This window comes from Pomacea canaliculata, linkage group LG13 (genome assembly GCF_003073045.1).
Source record: "Pomacea canaliculata isolate SZHN2017 linkage group LG13, ASM307304v1, whole genome shotgun sequence".
Classification (NCBI taxonomy): Eukaryota; Metazoa; Mollusca; class Gastropoda; order Architaenioglossa; family Ampullariidae; genus Pomacea; species Pomacea canaliculata.
Genome location: NC_037602.1, coordinates 15,567,723 through 15,592,426, shown reverse-complemented (window position 1 = coordinate 15,592,426; position 24,704 = coordinate 15,567,723). Strand labels below are relative to the sequence as shown.

The 24,704-nt window shown below is 37.3% G+C and overlaps 2 protein-coding genes across 2 annotated transcripts; one reads left to right on the top strand and one right to left on the bottom strand.

The window, feature by feature from the left end:
* The first annotated feature begins 1,015 nt into the window (after positions 1–1,015).
* LOC112553770 (collagen type IV alpha-3-binding protein-like) lies at positions 1,016–19,077 on the top strand. The gene is made up of 14 exons (XM_025221208.1): positions 1,016–1,448; positions 4,956–5,072; positions 5,641–5,748; positions 8,374–8,506; positions 8,784–8,894; positions 9,545–9,699; positions 10,057–10,146; positions 11,114–11,200; positions 11,653–11,727; positions 11,858–12,028; positions 12,250–12,313; positions 12,535–12,734; positions 13,160–13,286; positions 14,431–19,077. The coding sequence occupies exons 1-14, from the start codon at positions 1,212–1,214 to the stop codon at positions 14,556–14,558; spliced, it is 1,803 nt and encodes a 600-aa protein (XP_025076993.1). The 5' UTR covers positions 1,016–1,211; the 3' UTR covers positions 14,559–19,077.
* On the bottom strand, positions 18,792–21,849 carry LOC112553773 (oligoribonuclease, mitochondrial-like). The gene is made up of 6 exons (XM_025221210.1): positions 21,673–21,849; positions 21,421–21,504; positions 20,942–21,019; positions 20,048–20,268; positions 19,775–19,828; positions 18,792–19,625 (listed from the first exon to the last, which is right to left on the bottom strand). The coding sequence occupies exons 1-6, from the start codon at positions 21,814–21,816 to the stop codon at positions 19,550–19,552; spliced, it is 657 nt and encodes a 218-aa protein (XP_025076995.1). The 5' UTR covers positions 21,817–21,849; the 3' UTR covers positions 18,792–19,549.
* Between the last annotated feature and the right edge of the window lie 2,855 nt (positions 21,850–24,704).

Below are 24,704 nucleotides of genomic sequence, written 5' to 3'. Positions count from 1 at the left end.
ATCTTAAGGGTGTATTTGACCCGTTGATAAAGGCTAAGTAATTTTCAAAAAGTGAGTTAAATAACTGAATTTAATAAATCTAAAAAAAGTAACTAAAATTTCATAAAATGTATGATGTTCACGACAGAGTAAAACTGGTTTAGGCTTATTATACTAATACCTGCGCATTACAAGACAACTGTTTGAAAAAAAAAAGACAAGGAAAATAATGGATAGGACCAAAAGATGGAAAGAATGAAAAAAATGCTTCTGAGCTTTTGTGTGACTTTTATTCATCTCTACAAAAACTGTCCGTGCTGTGTTTTACTTTTTTTGCTGGCTCCCCCTACTCCTTCCATATATCCGCTACCTACCCAGCATTGCATCTTTTAAATGTGTACTGAAAACACACATCTACCTTAAGCATCACTCCTAAACACAGTTCACAGAATGCTACATACACATCTTCAGCACGGGCAGAACAGAACTGCAGTGAGAGTAGAGTTACTACAAAAACAGTCATGTACACGATGATTATCATCATACATCGCTCAAAAAAGAAAGCAGACCATCACTTCCCCACACTATCCCCATCTGTACTTTCGTCCTAGGCAACTGCCTATAGTTTGTATAATGGTAAAGCCGGGACAGGCTATCACTAGTGGTAGTATGATTATATTTTATATTCGCATTCTCTGATCTGTTCTACCAACACCCTGCACACTACATTTTAACACATCAAACTTAATTTCCGCAAGTTGGACCATGCAAAAATATACAAACAGCATTCAGTTATGCATTGGTGATGCTGATAATACTGTAACCGCGCCGCCCTGCTCGGATATGCTAAAATGAATCTTTAACAGCAAACCGGTATCAATTTCGAGTTAAATGCTCCTTATTGGCGAAATTCTTCTGATCCGACTAGCAATTACTAACAATTAAGCTCGCGAGAGGCAACGCCACGAAGTCCCATAACTCCGCGGGTAACACCAGCACAAAATTTCGCAGTTGTCTTCTCATTTCAGTGACGTCATTGAAACACGCGCAATATGGCGTCGATCGTAGCATACCTGAATTATAAGTCATAGCAATGCTTTATTTCAAACGACGCAGCATAAAAATCTAAAGTTAATTTGTTTGGTTTCGTTCGAGTGTATGGATACCTGACGTATGTGGCGACAACATCGAAAGTCGAACATCTTACTGCATTATCTGTGATAAAGGAAAACATGACATCTACTGAAGCGGAGAAAGACGAACTGAGTCTGACAGACGACGAAGAGGAGTTTGAAGATGAAGTGCTACCGGAGCTTCAGGGCACTCTGAGTAAATGGACTAACTACTTACACGGTTGGCAAGACCGTTTCATCGTGCTTAAGGATTTTACTCTAAGCTACTATAAATCTGAAGATGAGACGGCATTTGGATGTCGTGGGGCTGTTAGTCTGACCCGTGCCAGTGTGACGGTAAGCAAAAATCGCAGTGTTTGGCCCCGACGGCCACGTTTGTTCGTGAGAGGGGGCGTGGTTCGTCTCTGATTGCGCATTTTTGCTATCTTTGTTTATTTATTTATCACAAAAGTGTCTTATCATATAAACAACAATGGATACGTTATCTAGACGAGCTTATATTACGCACCCAAACGGCGAACAGCAATCACGGAGCTCGCTTTAAGCGCTCAAGCGCGGCAGCAGTTCACATATACTACGATAAACAAATAGAATTTAAAAGCATATCAGCAATGAAACATTTGTAGTAGATTACATAAAAATATCGAATTTTCACAGTAATTTGTGATGCTTTATTTTTTGCATATCCAAATCTTCCATAGAGTTTTGTATCATAAATTACAACTTAAGTAAATTTTCATGGTAGATACTTTAGAACATTAAGATTTCATGTAAACTCTCATGTTTTTAGACATGTTTTGTAGCTTTAAACAGCTGGGGACAATATTATGTGGGATTTAAAAACAAGTTTGCCATTTATCAAAGCTTTTATCAAATAGCAAGGGTGCCTACAGGTCATTTGTAGATTATCAGACCCTAAACTGTGGCCTGAGAATAAAAATATCTAAAATATTCCAGAAACTACTGTAATTGTTTGTGCATTGGCTACCCATCTGCTCTTACATCCAGTACAAACTGAAAATGCACTTCTTTCGTAAACATTACTCCTAACACCCTTTCCCTCAATTCTAGTCCTTTTTCACACTTCCCTCCGCATCTTCCTTTTGCAGTATCATGATACTCTTAGTTCTTATTATTTGGTTCCTCTTTGCATTTTCTGTATTTGTTTTTATTCTTCATTAGTACTGTTGTTTATTCTTTCATAGTTTCTGTGTTATTTGTTTCTTTCCTGTCCCTCGTATGCTGTCCATGTCTCATTCTTGTTCTTAGGCGCTAAGGGCATGCTCCTTACGAGTGCGAGTATGTGCTTTTGCAGGTTTTCATTTATTATTATTATTAAAACTCTCTCCCTTTCCATATCCACCACCTACCCACAATTGAATCCTTTAAATGTGCACTGAAAACGTACCTCTTCCAGCATTACTTCTAACAACAGTCCACGCAATGCTTTACATAATCATGATACTCTAAGTCCTTCTTACTTGGTTCCTCTTTGCATTTTCAAGGAGGATTAGTTGCATGTTTAATTTTTTTTAAATTAAAGTCAAAACTGAAGACAAGAATAGCTTATTGAATTATTAGTTAAAAAGGGTCAGTTTTCTCATGAACCAAATGTTTCATTTTTGCAGTGTCATTAAAATTTGTATTGCTATTGCATGTTTTAAGAGAACCTGTACAGTAGCAGGGAGCATGGATCAACAGTTGGTTTTACATATTTTTCCTCAACTTGTCTTTATTGTGTAACCAGCGCTTGTTTTGTTTTTGGTCTATTTTTGTAACTGAGCACTCCTCTGAAGTATAACTGCCCACTGGGATTAATGAAGCTACTGTCATTGTCAACAGCTATTCTATTAAGTGTTGCTTCTGAAATTGAGCCTTGAAAGCAGAATATAAAACTTGTTTGGGGTATTTCTTGCAACACGTTCCACAAGGTTTTTACGAAAAAATTCTTAAAATATAATTTGTCTGAAATAGAGGTTTCTTTTAAAACAAAATCCATGAAGACAGTGAAAAGACAATTTTTAACCAAATATCTTTATTAAATTGTTTATAAGATGTTAAGCATAATTGTTGTTTCATTGTATAGTAATTAGATCAAGGTTTCCTCTCCATAAAATGGAAAGGCTTTTCAGACCCCCAGTTAAAATTGTTAAACACCCCATAAATATTGAAAGTCTTAATGACCAGAAACAATAAAGATTAGTGTGTATTTGTTAATGTTATTGTGATCTTTGTCCCTGATAATGTTTTATATTATATTATGTCACCATTGTGTGATACTAAGTACAGTGTTCCCTCGCTACTTCGCGGTTCATCTATCGCGGATTCACTACTTCGCGGTTTGGTTTTTTTTTTTGTTTTTTTTTTTTGAGTGAAGTATCGATCGCTACTTCCGCGCTGGGAATTATCGTTCTACAAAATACCACAGATATTTCAACAGGAAAAAGACGAAAAATGAAGCTGTATTTGTATTTCTATTAAAATACCATGGTTATTTTGTACATAGAAAGAAAGAAATAATTGTGTATGAGAAATCCATTGCTATGCGTAAGCGACGAGCCATGATTGTTATCTCCCATCTCGCAGCCAGTTCGCATCAGTTTTTTGGGTTTCTCTGAGTACAGTTATAATTTTTTTACACTAATTTGTTATTGTACTGTATTAATATCATGATTGCTATATTACTTTACACTCACATGATATTGTTTTACATCTATATATTATTATTGCATGTACAGTCAAATCTCCCTACTATGCCACCTCTCTACTATGCCACTCTCGGTATTATGCCACTTTTGCTCGGTCCCGACTATAAATTCAATGTAAAAAAAAATTTACTATGCCACCCCTACTCTCCCTACTATGCCACTTTTGTGACTGTTAAAAGACACAAGTTGTAAAATTCCGCGCAGTGCTCGATTACTATACTGTATGGTAGTGTGGGACATCGCAGTTAGGTGGATGGAACATAGCACGCACACAGGGAGGGTGGAGGCTGGCAATGTGGGGGGGGTGGTCGCTAGCCGGGTGACAGTCACGTGACAGAGGGAAGGTGTGAGGGGTCGACTAGCGACAGGATTCAGTGCGCGGATGTGGTTGGAGGGTGGAGGATGAAGAGGTGAGGGGAGAATGAGAGGAGACAGCTAGCGAAGCCGACGATTCTTGAGAGCTTTGGACCAGACCTGGGCAAAGGCCTCCTGTCTCTGACCGGCCCGCCCGCCAGTATATATACTATATATACAGTATTGGGTAAAACTGAGTTAACTATATTAGTCCGGCCCTCTAAAACCATCCCAATGTCTCATGCGGCCCCTTGGGAAAATTAATTGCCCACCCCTGCTTTGGACTGACGGGTAACTTGAACAAATAAAGCCGTTTTTATGAACCCTCTCTACTATGCCACTCTCCCTACTATGCCACTTTTGCTCGGTCCCGGTAGGTGGCATAGTAGGGAGATTTGACTGTATGTCCCTATTTCGCGGAAATTCGTTTATCGCGGCTGATCATAGCACCTATCCCCCGCGATAAACGAGGGAACACTGTAATAACAGAAGATCAGATTTTGTGTGGGACTTGTCACAAAATGTCTTACACAAGACCTTTCTACCAAACTAAAATCTAAAATGATTAAATGATGTAAAAAAAAATTAAAAACCAACATGTGCATAAGCTCTAAGGGGTCTGAAAACAACACTGATTTGAAACTCTTTTATATGATGTATGCATGATACAGAATGGATATAAATTCTCAGTTAAAATGCCAACCTTTTTGTTTGCTTGCTTAAAAAATGCTATTAAATACAAGTGTGAACTTAGTCAAGTTTATTTGTGACATTATTACAGCCACATCAGTTCGATGAATGCCGATTTGATGTCAGTGTCAATGACAGCCTATGGTACCTTCGAGCTTCTAGCAATGAAGAAAGGCAGCGGTGGGTCGATGCCATTGAGCTTCACAAGGTGATATTTATATAACATTGTTGTGATGTTTCATCTATGTACTTAAGTATATCTGACAAAATTTTCTTTTTCCTGTACATTTAGTAATAATCTTATGACCGTACATTTATACCAGAAATAAAAGGGATGGACCGGTCTGAGTCTTATCAGACGCTGATTTTTCTTACCCTGTCAGATGTCATTATTCTGTCTCACTCACCCACAAATTTGCTATCTTGTTACTCATAACTCATACCAAGCCAAACACCCAATATCTGTGTGTAATAAAATAGAAACGTTCCCTCACTATTTTAGTCAAGCCAATGACTGTTGTTCATATCAGGAAAAATTTTAACATTTATTTATCAGTAAGTAATATATTGGTAAATACATGGCTGACAACTTAAAAGTAGCCCGTCTCCTATAATACGGACCAGAGGCAGGTTGCTTTTAAGTGGCCCACCCTGTACTAAGAATTCTAGGATATGGAAAACTAGTATAGTTTAGTGAGATCAGTTTTGTGGGAGAAGGTTTGTGAAAATGCTTAAGCACAAATAAATGTGTGACCATCATGATTTCTGGGTGACAGCAGGCAGAATCAGGTTATGGCAGTGAAAATAATCTCCGTCGTCATGGCTCAATGCTTTCCCTCACTTCAGGCACCAGTCTGTCCACTGCATCAACTTCTTCCTTTAAGGTAGGGGCATTCTTTGTTCATATATCTTTCAAGTTAGTTTAAGGCTACAATTCTCCTTTCAGTAAGAAATTAAAATGTGTAATATGAAATATATAGCAATCTTTTTTTAAAGAGAAATTTAAAAACATCTAAAATAAACAGCACACTCAAAAAAGACTTTCATTTGAGAAGCTTGAGTTTGTGCAATCTTTGTTATCAAGCCATAAAACTCAACTAAAAATTAAATGGCCTTCCACAGCTGAGTATGCTGCACATTTCTGTCGGTGAATTTGTTATATGATTGAACATATAAATAAGTTCTTTCAGCTTTACATGCAGAAAATGTCATCCTTGCAAAAACAATAAAGTGGCAACACCACCTTTAGAAGAATGGAGTATCGCTACATTTTAGCTCCATTGGTTCTTGATGATTCTTGCATATTGTTTTAAATTTAAATGTTCTTGTAATATTGGTGGAAAGATGATACTGCAGACTGGTATTTGCTCTGTATGATTGCATGGTTTTAGCATTTTTAAAGGTGTATAAATTCACTTCATTCTGAGTAATTACTTGGTGTGGTTAAAGTGCCAGATTTGCTTCTAATGATTATCTGCCAAAGTAAACTTGAGACTGCTTGTCTGTCCACAAAGCATACAAAATGTTAGTTCTAGAGAGCTCTGTTTTGACTGGACAGCAGACACAAACACTTGGGCCTGTGTCTGATAACTGCATGGAATAGTAGTGCTGTCTGTGGAGCCTTTTATCCTGGTCATTGCTTTGAGGATGAATTATGGCTTCTTACAATGTGTGCATGTTTATGTGTGTAAGAGAGAAACTTTAAAATTTTAGTCTCAGATCATTCAGTGATGTGCTCGTGAATAAAACGTGTATTTTAACACTAAGGTCGGACTTATATAAGGAGCATCTGAGTAACTGGGCATGGGAGTAGAATATCTATATTTATATATGAATTTCAGAGTCACCAGTCAAATAAGAATGTCTTGTAATTTTTTATTAGTAAAAAGGTCAAAAAAGGTGTGTGAGAGAGAGAGAGACTGTCACGTGAAACATGTTGTCTGTCACAGTCACTACTGAAACAGAATCACATGCCCCTTTTTGCTTTGTTGGTGATGACATCATTTGACATGCCTCATCTTTAAGGAGTGTGACTAATAACTGCTTTTCTGAACTTTGCCATTGTAAAGGTCATCTTAAATCTGTGTGTGTGTGTTTTGTACTTATATGGGTTTTTTTCATAAACACAATTTGCTTTGAGAATTCTATTTTTCTCTGAAGACTTGTTTGAACATCTTGCTTTTCAGGTTTTTCCTTGACTATCGTTTAGAAATGTTTGACAGACTTTTTGGAATTACTATGGCAGCAATTTGAGAACTATTTTTCCACTGCCATGTATTTGACACAGTAGTTGTACGCACCATTAGTCTTCTAAGTTCACTGTTCTTTAGCCTTCAGTTGATCAGCTAATGAAATTTCTAGTATCCAGTTGTGGTTGAATATTTATTATAATTTCTTGCTAATCAATGCAACACTGCTGCAGGCCATTTATTTTCATGCCTTGTTTAAAGTGCATGTCTCAGTGTACACAGATGTAGTTCTTTCACATCAGCTTGAGCCCCAGTCTCTTAATTGTGTAGCAGATACTTTGCTGTAGTTACCTTGCCACCTGACAGGCCAGTTTCGATGCAACGTTAAAAGACTGATGCAGTGTCAGGGAGATGTCACTACTGTTGATCGCCTGAAAAGGAATGATTAGCTGTGTTTGAGTGATAGTTGTTGTCAGATCATCTCGTTCTGTTGTCTGGTCTGTCTGTGAAATTCAAGAGTAATTTTGTGGCATTCTTTTGCACAATGGGTGATTCGCTGTCACGCCCAGATGTTTCAGCATTTGATAAACGAAAGCTGATAAGAGATTCGCAGAATATTGACCATTCAAGGCCTACAGGTAGAACTGTGCAGAAATGTACTGGTTTATGCAAGCATGTCAGCTTTGACCCATCTTTCACCGACACCATCCTTGAGAGTTACAAGCATCACAGTGACAGTTCATATCTTATGGAAGGAAATTTTGCCTTCAACTCCAGAGAATATCTACCCAATGGCAGCCTATTGCTTTCCAGTGAAAATAGTGCTACTAAATGGAACAGGCTTTATGAGTCTGACAGTTGCTCAGCACATGACCATAGTTGTGTTAACTGTGGTGTCTGCACCAATTGTACTGACAGCACTACCTGTGTGGCATTTGACACAGAATGTGTCGGAAGTGGGCAAGAAACTGCCTGCATAACAGGGGTTTGACTGCATTGTATATTATGTGTAAAAGTTACTTTACAGTGTGGTTGTGTTTTAAAAGATTGAGAAGTCTGCCTCTTAATATTTAGCCAAGAGTTAGCAACACTTTGCTTAGACTTCCATGTAGTAGTAACTGCTACTGTTTGATGAAACAGTTTGGTTTTTTTTTTTTTTTAAATTATAAAAATGCTTATTTATTCATCCTCTTCCATCCCTACTCTTTATGTATTACCTCCAACCACTTAACATTTATGTGATGTTACTTCAATATTATTATATATAGAGAGTACAGAAACATGCAAGTTGCCAATTATTTTATGTTTATTGTGATGCAGCGTGGTAGAGGGCTTAAGGAGAAGTTGGCAGAGATGGAGACTTTCCGAGATATCCTGTGCCGACAGATTGACACGCTGCAGAGTTACTTTGACAGTTGTGCCTCTGCTGTAGCCCAAGGTGCAGCTCATGAATGTAAGTATAACTACAGATTTTTTATACTTATGAAAGTCTGGTAATCACATCATTTAATAATAACTATAGAGGCACACTGTATAGTTTTAAAGTGCAAAAGTTGAGTAGTTTTGCAGTATGCATGATTTGAGTGATAATGCTGTTGCAGCTACTTATTTGCCAACATAATCAAACAAGAATTTTTCTACACTCTTCTAAAATGCTAAACTATGTTAAGCTTATATAAAAAGTAATGCCACGTTATTGTGTTTTGGTTTGTTTTTGGTTTTTTTTCTAGTGGACCATGATGACCTGGAAGATGATATTGACCTTGAGCGTCTGGGACCAAACTCACCTGAAGTACATTCAGGACATAATGCAGGGGTTCGCCTGTCTGGAAAAGATTTAGGTAAACATCTGTAGTATGCATAACAGCTTAGCAGCAAGTTATCAATGTTATTCATTCATTTTAGACAATCACCTATTAAATGTCAACTATGTGCTTAGGACTGGAACTGCTACATTTGTTTGTCTTTTATTAGAAGCTATTTTCCCTGGGAACAGGCTGCTGGTACATGAAGCTGTCTGTTGGAGGAGTGTATAATGACCAGTTTGTTTGTAAAACTCATTTTTTTGGCATTCCCCTCCCCCCCCCCCCCACACACACACATAAATATGTGACCTCCCTTGCGGCAATGTTTTATGTCATGTCACAATACATTAAAGAAGTACAAATAACAGTGGCAAAGCTCACACAAAAGTATGAAACCAGAAAAGCAAAATACAAACATGCACACTCTCAGATATACAACCTTTTTTTCACCACCTTTCCTCCATTCTTGTAAATTTGCTTGCATACAATTCACAGATGTAGGCGTCATTACATGAGTTGTCGTTATCAGTGCTCATTCAATAGGTTCTTAAACAAGTTATGCTGTGAGTCAAAAAAAGTTGCAGCTATTTCTAGCAGCCATCCATCAATTTTCAGTTTGTTTTTTTTTGTTTTGTTTTTTTTTAACTTTGGCACTCTCTCTTCTACCTATGTTATTTATTTTACAGCATCTGTTTTGCGGCAACATGGAGGCCATGCTGTAGACTTCAAAGGAGAGGCCTTCACCTTTAGGGCAACCACTGCAGGAATTGTTGCCACTCTTTCACACTGCATTGAACTTATGAGCCAGCGTGAAGATGCCTGGAAGAAGCGTCTCGAAAGGGTAAGGCAAGCAATATCCTTTTATTAAAATGAACTTTGGGAAATGATGAAAAACTGGGGGAAAATTGTCTTTACAAAAATTTATTTTGACAAAAACAAATCACTTCTTGAGTGCCTGTGAAAATAAAGCACTTGAATCAAATTAATATTATCTTATTTTTGCTTACTGAGCTGGGGTTAAGCTTCAGTTGCAGATTTCTTTTTAGTGATGAGTTAGATAATGATGCTGTCTTCATGAACATGCAGTTAGTAGCTTTGTCAGCTGTCAGATGCATTTATGCAAGTGTTAAAAGTAGTTGCATGCATGTGTACCTCTTTATCTGCAAATGACACATACGCATATGTCCCCTTGTCTTAGGAGGTAGAGAGGAGGAAAAAATATGAAGAAGCTTATAAAGCTACAGTTGCTGACAAGAAGCCACACATTGTTGGAGGGCCAGACTATGAGGTGAGTCTCTAAAAGTTATTAATAATGAATGTTACAATCACTTTGTCAAACCAACGGTTCACCTGTTTTATTTTATTTTGAAGTCAGTGCTGTTAACTTGCCACATTGAAAGAGAAAACAGTGTCAACAGCCGCGTTAGTGTTGGTTCATTTTAAAATGGTACTGGTCGGACATTTTGAACTGGCAGTTGCTAGACTGTCAGTCTACAAGACAGACTCTGGTACAGTGAGAAGAAAACTAGACATGAGCTTATACGAAGAAAAGTGGTCAGTGCTGTCATCAACTCTCCAACATTCTGACTTCCAATCACATCTATACCAGGAATCATGATATCACCCTTATCCAAGTTTATGCTTTAATTTCCACAAATTGAAGACAGTGAAGAGTTTTACAAACAGCTGGAAAGAGTTGTAAAGGCTTTCCAGAGAAAGAACATCCTTTCGTACTTGGTGATGGATGCCAAGATTAGCCCACATGCCTAACAGCAGTGGTAAATTTGACCTGGGTGAAACGAACAACAGGGGCCTCAGATTCCTAGATTTTGCACAAAGCTACTGACTCATTTTCATCAATTCCATTCCAGAACAGTGCTATTTAACATCTTGTTTGGAGAGCATCACGTAAGAAACTCTTAATGACTTGGTCTGGTTTGGTCATATGATTTAGGACCATCCTTTGGATGGGAGTTGACACCAAGGAGGATAGAAGAACTGGCCTGCAAGCATAAAGGAGTAATTGCATGCAGGACTTGATCACCACTGCTCAAGATGGGCCTTATTTGGGAGCCTTGTCAGCTGCTGTGTCTGTTCATTTATTTTTTCCAAAGGACCAGTACTGGGGACTAGCATTAGATATCATTTGATATCAGCCTTGGGATGAATGAACGAGCGTTGGTTCCTTAGTGTCGCCAAATTCCTTTAATCATGTTATTCGAATAGCCATCTCAAATCTGTTCATCTTTTTGCAGGAGGGGCCTCATTGCATGATTACAGAGGATGAGTTTTACGATGCTGTGGATGCCACATTAGACAAGCTTGAGAAGGAAGAAGAAAAGGTGAGCATTAAGCATTTTATACATTTAAAAATAAAAATGAAATATCCTTGGCACATCTTCTCTTTCACTCAAAACCATGCCTATCTCAGCTGATTTATGGCTTTGTTGGGTTATTCACCACAGACATTGGGTGTTGGTCCCACTTATCCGTGTGTCAACCTCTGCCATGAGTATTAGTCTTCATTGCCTACTGATACAGTAACCATGACTTCTTTAAAGCCATTTGGTTGAATTACAATTTTTGGTCAGGTATCTTAGACATAGTTCAGTTTGTTCAGCATTTTTCCTAGTTCCCACGTATGTGTTCTGAAATGGGTTGTTTTTTTTTTTGTGGCTGTCGTGTCAAAATGTTTTGCTGTGAATAAAGTGGTCACACTTTTCACAGTTTGTGTTTGTTTATAGAGGAAGAGGCAGGTAAAATGAATACCTTGATGACTTAATTGTATTTTCAGAAGAAAAAGGAACTGTCACTTCCCAAACCACAGCAAGTGATATCCTTGTCACCAAACCACCCTCTTTATGATGAGGTGAGTCCTAAATGTATGTGTTGTGCTTGCTGTAGTTGTCTATGTCTGTCAGTTTTGGGATGATAAAGGAATCTTGCTGGGGATCATAGATTCTTGAGAGTTCTTCATAACCTTCAAATCCACATTTCAGATTAATGAGGTGACCAGTGCACACATGCGACGGCTGCTTACATCATCTCAGGAAGAGGAAGACATTTTGTGGACGTGCATCACAGACCAAGGGGACCTCAAGGTCTTCACCAGGAAGTTGGAAGAGAATGGCATTGTTATTGACCCCCTCAAGGCTGTTGCTACAGTCAGGGTATGGCATATTCATGCTTCTTACCATTAACATGTTGGTCTTGATGGCTTTGTCTTGCTATATATGTAAATATTTCTTGGTTTACAATTGTGAGAACCAGTTTGAAAATGATGCACCCAATGGTATTTCTATCAAACTTTTTCAATAAAAGCAGAATTTTTTCATGCTGTATTCCACTTTTATATTATGGTTTTTTTTCTGTTTTCTCCTTTCTTGTACAGGGTATTACAGGGCATGAGGTTTGCTATTATTTCTGGGAGTTTGAAAATCGTTTGGAATGGGAAGGTAAGAGAGTGTGTAATTTGTTGAATCTCCAAACAAATGATCCATTTATTACCACTTTCATATATTGAATTCCCTGGCTCATGAAAGACAATGTGTCCATCAAGTAGTTGCACAGCTCAAAAACCCAATTAACATCTTTAATGATTAAATTCTGCCAAAACATGCAGGCAAAGTGAACAATAATTAAACTTCTGAAGGTGAGTCTTTATTTTCCTTTTCAGCCACGTTGGAGAGCACCCGCATTGTTGAGTGGCTGTCAGATGACACGTTCATCAACAACAATGTCATCAAACGGGTATGGCCAGCCTCACAACGAGATGCCTGCTTCTGGTCCCACATCAGACATATCACAGCCAACAGTGACGAAGGCCCAGACTCGTGGATAGTTGTCAACTACTCCACAGACCATTCTAACTGCCCAGTAAGTGTCTTTGCCTGAGTGATAGTCTTGTGCCTGAGTTTAATAGGAGATGCAAATCTGGACTGCCTGAGAGATAATGCATTCTTTCAATGGTGCAGGGATAATGATGGATGAGAAGACAATGTCCAGCAAGAAGAGGGAAAGAAAAGACTAAAGTGTCTTTCTTCCTTGTGTACTGAAATCATTATGTTTCTATTGCCTTCAGATATAGTTTAACCACTGCATGTGAAGATGAGGTACTGAGACATGATGTCTTTGTCTATATGAATCTGAAAAAAAAGCTGTTCACGCTTTTTCCAACAGACAGGGTTACGAAAAACTGGTGTTTCATTGTACCTTTGTTGTGTTCAGTGTACTTAGATTTTACACCAGTGTGCTTGTTTGCTGTTCTTTCCTTGAACTTGTCTTCATGTTTGTGATTGCAGGCTAACAAATATGTACGCATTACCATGAATGTGGCCATGATCTGTCAAACAATCATTGAGCCCCCGGCCAATGGAGGGGAAATCTCCCGTGACAATATCACAGTCAAAATCACCTACACTGCTGATGGTATACATTTTTCTTTTTAATTATTTGTGGGGTAGTGGGAATGAAGATAATTATAATTGAATTTCAAGAGCACAGTTCCTCATGAGTAGGTGAGTTCAGTACTCTAGGCACAAAGGACTACAAATGAACCAGCTGTCAGCCATATTACAAAGAAATAAAAACAGCAGCAAACAAATGACATGATGGGAGGTATAAAGTATAGGGATGAAGATGAAAAAGAGTTTGTTTCATTTTGAAAGATTTTTCTCAAGGAAGTGGGTTTTTAGGCTGGACTTCAAAGATTTGAATATAGACACAGTCTAAAAAAGAAAACAGCAGAAAGGTTCCAAACAGTGAGGCTAGAGAAGAACCTTTTGAATTTCTCTCATACATGGAATGGAGAGGACGAAAGAGATCGACATGCTTGGGGTGAGGCCATGAAGACAGTGGTAGCACAATTTAAAAGTAAAGGTTTTCACATGGCCTTTTTCAGGTCTTTAGAGAGTGAGTTGTTAGAGACCTCTCTTTTCTCAGGGCAAGCTTTATGTGAGGATGGTGCTCATCTCCTCTCCCTTGCTGCCTTACCTTTCCCAACCCTCTTTGGAGTTAGGTACCCAATCCACCCAGTTGGGTTAGCAGGGGGAGCAAGCTGCGCTACATAAGTATTGAACTGTTGGGTTCTCAATTCAGATACAAGCACTCTAACCACTTGGTTATCTGCTCCCCTAGTAGCACAGTGTTGCAGTCTTTTAATCCAGTAGAACTCACGAAGGGATATTGGAGGGTTTGCTTTTTAACCTAACTACTGCTTAATTTGCGTTGAAAGTCTATTACATTTTCATATCCTTTCATAGTCTTTTATGGTTTTTATCAGGTGTATTAGTGTCCACATTTTTTGCTTTGTCTTGTGCATTATCCCAAGTATTCAGTCTGTTACTTTGTTCCTCTTACAGTATATGAATACGACTCAAAATGAATTAGCAGTTCTTTTTGTATAAAAGAACAATTTGACATTATGAAATCTTTCAAATGCAAATGCTTCGTCATGAATATGAGCTTTTCCTGAATCAATTTTATCAAGGCTAAGTCTGAAGAACTGTGACTGTGCATTCTTTCATATATCATATAATATTTGCTATTTAAATAAATTTATGTGATTTTGCAGTAAACCCAGGAGGATGGGCACCTGCATCAGCATTGCGGACAGTTTACAAGCGGGAATATCCACGTTTCCTGCGACGCTTCACTCAATATGTGATAGATAAAACCAAAGACAAGCCCATTCTCTTTTAAGACCTGTTCTGAAGTGGTCCCATTATTTTGATAATTTTTTTTTTTCTCCTTGCCTTAACTCTGCCTCATAGGTTTTCATGTCAGAATTATGCCACTGGAGAACCTTTTCCAGAAATTTCTCTGCTGTATATACTGTACATACTGTTCTTGGACCAGTTGCCCTTATGTTGGTCAAGACATTCTGCAGCTGGCATATAACTTTCCATGGTCTGCATTGGCTCAATAATTGTGTACCCTGGTATCCCTTTTGCATTAAGAGGGGTTTCTTTTTCTCATGGGAAAACATGACTTTGATCTTTGGGTGGGATATCTATAGCTGCTCCACTTGCATTGTTCTGAATGTTATAGTGAATGTTCAATATGTCCTTTGGATTTTCTTGCTGATTAATGTTATTTTACATGAATCATCATGTATTGCATTGTGTGAAACTAGTGGGTGATTTCTAATTTTATATCTGTTGAGAAATGTGTGCAGAAGGTTGTTGACATATGTATAAGTTTAAAATCCAGTTTTTATTATCAAAGATAAATCATTTCAAGACGCCCTGTTTATGTCGGTGCAATTTGACCAGTGTGATAAGAAGAGATGCCAGTATCCTGTTATCATTAGTCTGGGCCCAGATAATACGCATGCATGGTAGGACTTATGAAGCTCTAATGCATATATACCGACACAGTGCTCGCCTACTAAGATATAATAGTCCAATGCAGCTTTATTTAAATGGCCCATCATCAAGGAGGAAATATTTTTTTCAAAAACAAAAGACCTCATCATTCATGTAACTCCTTATGTCAATCCTCCTTTTCTTGCAGTAAGCTCATCAGTTTGCCTTTTGTTGATGGTGATGTGAATGCTTATGTTGCCAAGGCAGTTGTAGTCTTCATGGTCAATTTGTAGATTTGAGCAAGTGGCACAGATGAATGACCTTAAAATGGAGGTTGTCTACCTTTCATTTGTACCATTTCCACAGGCCCAAAAGTCAGTGAACCATAGTTTAGATTTTCTCTTTTGCATGCCAGGGTTATTCCCTGTCAGTGCTCTGAATAGACATTCCATATTCAAAGTTTTGTATTGGCTTCTCTCAGAATTACAATACTGAAGCAGTTATGGCTGCTATTGTACTTGAGGACTGTGAACTCAAAAACCTTAGGATCCCTGCATATTTGTGTTGATTCACACACCAGTATTATTTGTTTATGTAAATGGAAGGCTGTTTTCAATTTCTTTCTGCAAAGGTAGATTTAGTCTTCTTTTGCATGTTGTCAAAGGAACTGGCATATAACTCTGCTCCTTAAAAACAACAGATTCTCTAAAGGACTAACAAGAAAATTTTAACCATTTTTGTAAAGTCTTTTGTTTGGATGATTGTTATGTTGTTTTCCTCCATTTTGAAGAAAAGTAATTCTGAATATTTGTTTTTTCCTTTGAAATACAAATGATGTTTCCTTGAGAAAGTGATTTTAGAGATTATTTCCTAATAGTTAAATATCAGTGTGGTACATATTATTAAAGCCTCTAACTTCTCTATGGGAGGTGGTCTAATTGCAACTTTCTTTGACGTGTGTCATGATACATACAAAATGCTCAGAAAGAAAGTGTTTTAATATAGATTTTTCTTGATAAAACATGCAGTCGTGATTTTATTAAACTGATGATTTGGGCATTTTTCAGATTAATGTATACTTTATATTTCACATTTAGTGGCATACAGTGTTGTTAACATAAGATTTCACTAGATTCTCTGCACCAATAAATGAACGTTATATTTTCCACCCTGAAAACTGCCTTATCATGTGCTGAAAATCTTCATGTGAGTTTCACAGCTCACAGGTTCTTAGGTGTGAAATAATCCTTCCTTCTCAGATTTGTCTATATGTACAGAGGTTATTTATGAATGGTCTACCAGATTATTTTCTAATAATTTCCTGATTTGGTCAGTAGCTACTGTCTATATTAAAATTATTTAAAGTAGCAAAATCAGGTCTCTGACTTGGTGTTGTAAGCCTTTATTTGTGCATAGTCCACAAGTGCTTTTATTGCTGCATGCTTTCATCCCATTTTCTACATCCTGCTCCATGTTGTGGAAAATCCCTTTCCTCTGGCACAATATATCAAAATTTAGTAAACATTACAGAAGAATGTGGCAGAACTTTGGTTTAAAACATACTTTGGGTATACTGCCCATTCCTCCCACCCACCCATCTTGCATGCCACATCCCCAGTTGGACCTTTGTTCCAGCAAACCATCCCTTTTTTTTGTTGTTCAACAATAGTTTAATATTTATTTGGTTGTTGACTTGCATGCTTTGAACATGTGCCAAATAGTTCTTAATCGTAAGTTGCTGATTTCTACACTTGATCACCAAGTAAAACAATTTTTTCATGTAAATGGACCATTACATGATATACAATCTCCTTTACAATATTTCCCATAAGTGCATGGTGATAAATCTTACTCAGTTACAGATGTATACGGTAACCACAGAATAGACCATTTTCACAGTAAGATTCATTTTTACTGTGCATGGAACATAGGCCACATTGGCTTTTTTGCTTCATACTACCAGACATAAAATTATCAGTAATAGCATTCAAATGTCTATCAAATGTCATGAAATAAGTTGTATAGTATCACACAAATGGCACTTTGATCCTAAATTTAAAATTAGGCTTTTGGCTATAATGCAGCAACTAAGGTGTATGACGTGACTTGTACATTAGGAAACTGCTCACTACTAGAGCTTATATAGAAATCATCTGACAAGTGCTTAAGTGGCTAGCCCACATTCAAGTTAGGCAGTTTTGAAAAATACTACTTGTGCATAGCTCGAATTCTTTCTGAAGCCACAGCTTCCGTACACATCACACTTGTGTATGAGGAACAGCAAATGAATACAGGCTTTTTTTTTTTTCAAGAGTAGTGGGATTAACTCCAGAGGTCCTAGTTATTGAGACTAAGTCATCTCCCTAGGGCAGCTCGATGAAAAAGTACCTTGTTTTTTGATTACAAAGCGGTCTAGACCCTATGGACTCTTTTACTTCACATTTCTTTATCCCTAAGCATCTTTATCAATGCTTTGTAACTACAGTTCTGGGAATAACACATCATCTGCAGGGTCTGAAAACCACTTTATGACTTCAGAAAACAAGCTTTTCTTTGAGTCCTCATGTTACCTCAGGGCAATGACTTACCCACCATGACTACAGCTCCAGGCAGGAAGTAACATTCCCACATCCAGTAGAAGTTTTGTAAATTTATTTTTTTAAGCAAAAATGAATCAACTTGTTTTGGCAAGAATATTTATTTGTCATGTGCAAGACTCATCTTTGATGCAGTAGCCATGAGATAGCTTTACTCTGTATTCTGAAAAATTACTTTTGATTCCCATGAACAGCAGTAGTCTGGTATAAGTTGTACCCTTTTCACACCAGTGGGTATAAGCTGACCTTTTACTTGCTGCTCCCTTACTGCTGTACAAATGATATTTTAATACTTCTTTGACTGTTGTCTGTTTATAGTTGTTGATCTACTAGACTTGTATAATTAGCTGTTGAAAACCTTACTGCTGGTGATGAAAATATTTATACAAACACTTCACCTCTTTGTACAAAGCATGTTGATTGCTTCTGTCAGCCTGTGTGCTGGCATTTGCTGCTATTTTGACATTCAGTGCTTACTGCACAGTATCAGTACACAAGTCCTATAAACCAGCAGAGGTAGAAACAAAAACAGCTGGTGCTGATATGAAAGAGGCACAGAGACTTCTGATAAAGTTAACCCAACCATGATTTAGATGTTAAATAAATGTACAGCTAATTTTGATGTAAAGAAGCCAAGCCTAGCCAAAGCATGTGTTTTTACTGTGTTAACATTTATATTAGAATTATTGTGTCAGGACTATTAAAGCACTCATGTTCAGAAAAGCAAATTCAGCTTGTGCTAACTTTATTATTACTACTTTGGTAAAATAAATCATTTCATCCCTTTTAGTTGTTGCAGTTCACGCTTTATAGCTGCACCATAAATCATATAGCTTATTGCCAGCATGCCCAGCACCTGTATAGACATGATTGTACAAAATGGTATCCAATCTGATGAGGTTTTATAGTTGTTTACATAATTATATATGCATCTGATTCTATTTGAACCTGGGCAAACCTGAGAGTGTTGAAGTGTTTTTTGGGGGTTCCTTTTTTACTTGTGTGTTATGTTGTACAAAAGAAGTTATTTGTTGTATGGTTCTGGCAGATGTTTTATGGATTTGGCCACTGTTCTAAATATTAAATCCATTTTACAAATGAAAAATGTATAAATCTTCTCTAACCCATATCGACAGATATTTACAAAGTATGTATATAGTCTGTGTTATGAGTTGCTACGTGCTCATCCTCTAAAAATCCTTTCCCAATATCCAGCATACAAGAGGCGCTATTTAAAATACTATTTTGCTGATTCAACATTTCACACCATTACCTTGCTTTACTACTTTCTTTACAAATAAAGTGTTTAACTATAAATGCAGTGTTTAGGCATTCTGTTTTTGTGAAGTCTTTTGTGTTCACATTTTATCATTATTAACAGCGCATGGCATATTCTGGACAAAGATTACAGAGGCATCTGAAAACCCTAAATTTGTATTTAATCAGTCAAAAGGGTAGCTGTGAAAGTGCTGATAAATGCATTCAACAGTGATTATCAGACCTAGTTATCACAGGCCAAACCCAAAAGCATTCACAGCCAGGAAAATAGAATTTTTGACAGAACAAAGAGTATTTTTATGTCACAGCATCACATTTCTTGCAAAAGTCATTTAATTGGGCAAGAGAAACCAGAATACTCATCTTACTACTTTATCACAACCGCTGCCTCAGATGAGCATCTTTCTCAAAGACTGATCATGTGTGATGTAGAACATATCAGTGGTAGAGTAACTGATCAGGCTATTATCATTCAGATCATTAACCTAGAGTTGAAACGAGCAGGCAGGAGTCAACAAGACATTTTGAAGATAGATTGTCTGTAAAACTGCAGTTCTTGTATGCTCTCCTTGATGTCTTCAAGCGCCCTGAAAAATGTTGACTTAGTTTAGTTGTGGATCAGACAACAGGGAAGAAAGTATTGTTAAATGTAAAATTCTAACTTTCTATGACTTCTGTAGTTTTAGGCTTCTTATCATGCACACGCACACACAGATAAGTAAAGATGTTAACTCACCTATGGGTCTCCTTTTTCTTAGGAGCCTTCTTGAACTCTTCAGGAAACCATCTCCTAAACAGAACAAATGTAACCACACATGAAACTAAGAAACAGGAATATTTTTAAAGCATGTAGCTCATTAGAAATATGAAAATTCTGACAAATTTATATTTGAAAATATCATGCCTCATGATGTTGCTGTTTTAAAATCAAATTTGCATGCATATGCCATGTTTTTAGTGTAAGATGTGCATATTCAAAGTAACTTCTAGCTTCAACCAAAGAACTCACCTACACAGCTCTTTAACAGAACTCACATCCACTGTGCGGTAATGAAGGTGGTTAGCGATTTGTGGCATGTGTACCTGCAGAAAAAGCCGGTCCATGTATACAGAATTGCCAGCCAATGGCACGAGGCCTGGCTCAGTGTGCTGCTGCAGAAACTCCAGGATGCATTTTTCTGCTTCTCTCTCTGTCACTCTACTTTCCAGCACTGCCTGGGTCAGCCCTGACTTTTAAGATCAAAGAAATAAAATTTGCAAAAAATGGAAGAAATATTGCAAAAGGACTTTCAGAAAATAAAGTATTTTGCAGATAACAACATTCACTCTGCATACATCCACATGCATTTGTTCAAGTGAATGCACATTGACAGTGAGCTCTTCTGGTGATTTGAAAAGATAATTTCCTATGTGGAAAAATTTGAGGAGGGTTCCTATGCTGACCAATGATTGGTTCAGATGGAAAGGGGAACAATGTTTCACAGGTAGAGGAAACGCTCACATGAGCTCCTATTCATGAAGTAAATTTACCCTAGGTAAAGCTAGGTACATTTTCCACCTGCAGGCTGAAACCCTATATTCATGCCTCCGGAAAGCCATAAGGAAAGGCAGTAATTTATCAGACAGTGCCCCTGCTGATACCATATATCTCGTCTGGTAAAAATTGCAGAGATAAAATTGATCAAATCAAATGGAAGTTAACAGAATTGTTTGAGGCCATATAAGCAAAGAAGTAAATATGATCGTACGGAATTGATTAGTTAGTACCGTTTTTGTTGAATTTATAATTTGTGCCTCCATGAATATTGTAAGGAATAAAGAAGACATCCAAAACATACATTCACTGTCTAATATCTAACTGCTATTGAAAAGTACTGTTTTGCTTAGCATAAGAGTTAGGTACCTCTCCATGATGCTTCAGACACCACTCATTCATAGATGACATGACCTTTTCTGATTGATGAATGATTATGTTAGGACCCTGCAATAACATTTTTCATCACATAAATATTACATCTGTTTCTCAACTTTCTCATGATTGTGCTTTTGCACATATTACAATTTTCAAATTGTTATTTTATGTTCATACATGCACACACAAACACAAAATTACTGCTATATATATATTATAGCAGTTATCTCAAAATGAGCATCATTACATCAAATTGTTTAATTTCGTCTATCAAACTGGGTATATTGACTAGAAAGTAAACGCTAAAATAATGTACTCAAAAAATGTAAATTATTTTTATTAGTTTGCTCACTTTATCTTTGTTAGTTTAGTGTATGCATGGTCTTAGCTGTCTACAAGATCTTGCAGTTTTAATCATGTGTTGTCCCGATAATTTTACAATAAAATATTATATTAATATAGTAATTTACTTCAGCAACAGTCTCCAAATTTCCGTTTGTAACCATACAGGCAATCTCAATTATCTTGTCTTTAGTGATATCCAAGCCCGTCATCTGCAACACATTACAATAATTTGAATACAACCGAAAAGTGTGAAAATGTGTGAAGTTATCCATTTACTGCAGTCTCGGTGTGCACTGGTGTTTAAAATCGAAAGTCGTGTATGTGCAACTCCTGTTACTGGTGATGCAATATTTCAAAAATATTACCAACTTTAATACCTCTAAATCAAACCAGATAAGTCTGTCGTGTGGACTGACTTCATCCACTCTTGTCGTCTGCAATCTGTGGTTATTCATACCGTAAACTTTATCGTAATAGAACAAGCGCTGAAGTTGCCGCCTAAACAAACCTAACACATGCATTACGATCACAAGGGGAAGCTACTCTGTGTACATTAATGTCCGTGAGCCAACCTTCGAGATATTTTGTCAAGTGCACAAAGAAGGCCGCCTGTATCCGCAACACAAACTTCAATGATGCAAAGCAACAGCTTTGAGTGACAAACTAAGCAAGATAAACCTGAAAGAACCGTTAAGCTTTATTTGGATATACAACATTCTTATGATACCCACGACCACATGATAATGGCCCTTGTATCGTCTGCTACACGGATCAGTGTCTGTACACATGCAGGCCTCATCATACTTCTTGCGAAAAACAAAAAAGCGACACACACAACATCACATTTAAAATTTAAGAAAGGTTAAGACTATATTTTTGTGCACCTTGTTTGAGTATTGTACATAAATTTTACTCAAACTTTTGTAGTGTTCATTTGATATTGAAACATATTGTTGTTCGATACCTACTTATTATCCTTTCCCTTGCCACGATTAATTGTTATCATCTTTGTTTTTTTTGTGCTAATAATCGATGCAGCATAATTAGAAGGCCTCACGAGAGGTGGGAATCGAAGGTGAACAGGAGGGTCTGGTGTACTGGGTAGACAGTGAACGTTTCCCCCTTTTTTTTTTTTAAAAGATTATAACGGTTGACGCAACGTACGTTTCTCACTCTGTGGATTTTTTTTCCCATGGAACGGGCTACTACACGTTTATTGATCCTTTACCGTCAGTTTTCCTCATTTACTAACATTCACTCATGTGAAACTTTTTGAACTCGATGTGCTGGGATCAACGCGCATTGGCGCATCTTTGTGATGCGGATATATATCATCATCATCATCTTATATGTACTATAATATATATACTAATTGCCTTAATATGTTTGCAGTCTATGTTACGTTACTGAATAAAATGACAATATCGAATTGCAAGCATATATTATAATATACTTGGAAAATGATTAGCGATTACAATTACAATTTTAAGGGGCTCGGAGATCATGCAGGTCGTCTGCCCCGGGGCTCGTGGTGGCTCTGATTATTAGATCATGATAAATTTGCTTCCTATATGTTAATTAATTCTTATATATAATTATCGTTGCAGATAACCGTCAGCATCATAAAACCTCTTTACAGCCTCCAGGTTAACTTTAAGCGTTATAAGTTCATATCGGTTCTGAGTGCAAATTTTACTGTTCATTAAGATTATTATCACATTTTCTCAGTTTTAACTTAATAATTTCATTTCTGGGGCGTCCTAGGATATCAGACACGTGACTGCATGATGTGGGACGGGTGGTGCAAGCCGTCACTTCGATCGATCGCTTCAACACCTAGGGTGCGTGTGGTCCTTGCAATTAAGTTTGTAGATTTGGAAGTGGGTATAAAAAAATAAAGCTTTAAATTCAGTCGGAATATGTCGACCCATAGGAAAATGGAAACTGGTCGCCCCAGAAATGTTACTATATAATATTGTAGAAAAACACGAGTCCAAAAGGAAAAAAAGTGTATTTATTAAAACAAAAATAAAATGTACTGTATAGTACAGTACAGTAAATTGTGTTTCATTTACTGGTACCAAACCGTTATTGTTTTGAAGGGAGTCCCTCTTCAATAAAAAAGAGGGTAACTGCTCTTCTCTGTATCTTTTGCTGAGAGAATCAGAATTTAGCTCTGCAGTTGCTTTCTGATTTGTGCTCACACTGATGACGCAGCAATTCGCTCAATCAGACGTTCGGATGTTCGAGTTCCAAATATTTGTTCGGATTCCAAGACAAAATTTTCTCGAATTTCCTGGTCGAATACCGATTTGGTCGAAAGTCAAGGCGTTCGAGAACCGAGGTATCACTGTATAGTGAAGCGTGCCAACTGGCACCATGCAGGGCCGCCGAAAGCCAGTATAAGAGCCCCAGGACATTAAACGATCTCGGGGCCTCTTGTAATTGTAAATTATTTTCTCAGTATGTAATTATAATGCTTACAATTCGATTATCAAAATGTTCATTTCATTCAGTAACGTCATATATAGACTGCAAACATATTATTAGGACAAGCTGTGCTATAAGGACCTACATCTCTACTAAAACATACAGATCGAGCTGTTTACACATAATTGGTTAGAAAATGAGAAAGCATGACGTTTAAGGATTCAAACCTGTACGTAGTACCCCGCTTCACGGGAAGAATACCGTGAGTGAGGAATGCTAATTTACGTCAACGTGCTTTCTTTGAAAGAAAAAGGAAAAGAAGGGGGGAAAAATCCGCTGAGGGCGGGCCCTTTCACAGCCGCGAACCCGGGTACAGTATTTCTGTTTTTCAAGTAGACGTTGCCATCAAAGCCGGAGAATTTCATGCATGCAATTCTTTCACATACAATACATCGGCGTACCTTATACAGTTTTTTTTTTTTTTCAACCACACACCATAATCCCAGTGCTGTAAAAGTAAATGGAGACGACACCCCAGAGTAATATGGTTATAGGGATGGTATGTACATGCAAAAAAGTGTCTTATCACTATTCACCATTCATACTGATCAAGATTTGGTGCATTCTAATTGGCTTTTCCTATTTCACAATTATTGCAAACTTTCATTTTTTAAGTGATATCGACCAGTCGCTAATTGTTTTTGAAACTGTCATCGTTAGCAATTCATCCATCATATCGTGTTTGCTTTTTTTTTTTTTGGCAGACCTAAGGGACACGCTGTCGTTTCCTCTTGCCATGTTGGTTTATACCTGATTAGCAAACACTTCAGAAGAGGGGAATCAGGAAAGAAGTGCTACATATAAGCTTTCAAAATCTTTATCCTTCTGTTGTAATGCAACAAGTTCATTTGATCTTTACATGAGGAAATAAGGAAAATGCTCTTCATTTGTGTTTCAGGAAACAGTAATCAATGTCTGA

Coding starts and splice junctions, on each gene's coding strand:
- LOC112553770 (XM_025221208.1), top strand. CDS start 1,212: ATGACATCTACTGAAGCGGAGAAAGACGAACTGAGTCTGACAGACGAC. Junction 8,895..9,544: donor CCTGTCTGGAAAAGATTTAG/GTAAACATCTGT, acceptor TTTATTTTACAG/CATCTGTTTTGCGGCAACAT. Junction 12,314..12,534: donor AAATCGTTTGGAATGGGAAG/GTAAGAGAGTGT, acceptor TTTCCTTTTCAG/CCACGTTGGAGAGCACCCGC.
- LOC112553773 (XM_025221210.1), bottom strand. CDS start 21,816: ATGCATGTGTTAGGTTTGTTTAGGCGGCAACTTCAGCGCTTGTTCTAT. Junction 21,505..21,672: donor TTATCTGGTTTGATTTAGAG/GTATTAAAGTTG, acceptor AATGTGTTGCAG/ATGACGGGCTTGGATATCAC. Junction 21,020..21,420: donor ATTTGGAGACTGTTGCTGAA/GTAAATTACTAT, acceptor ATGTTATTGCAG/GGTCCTAACATAATCATTCA.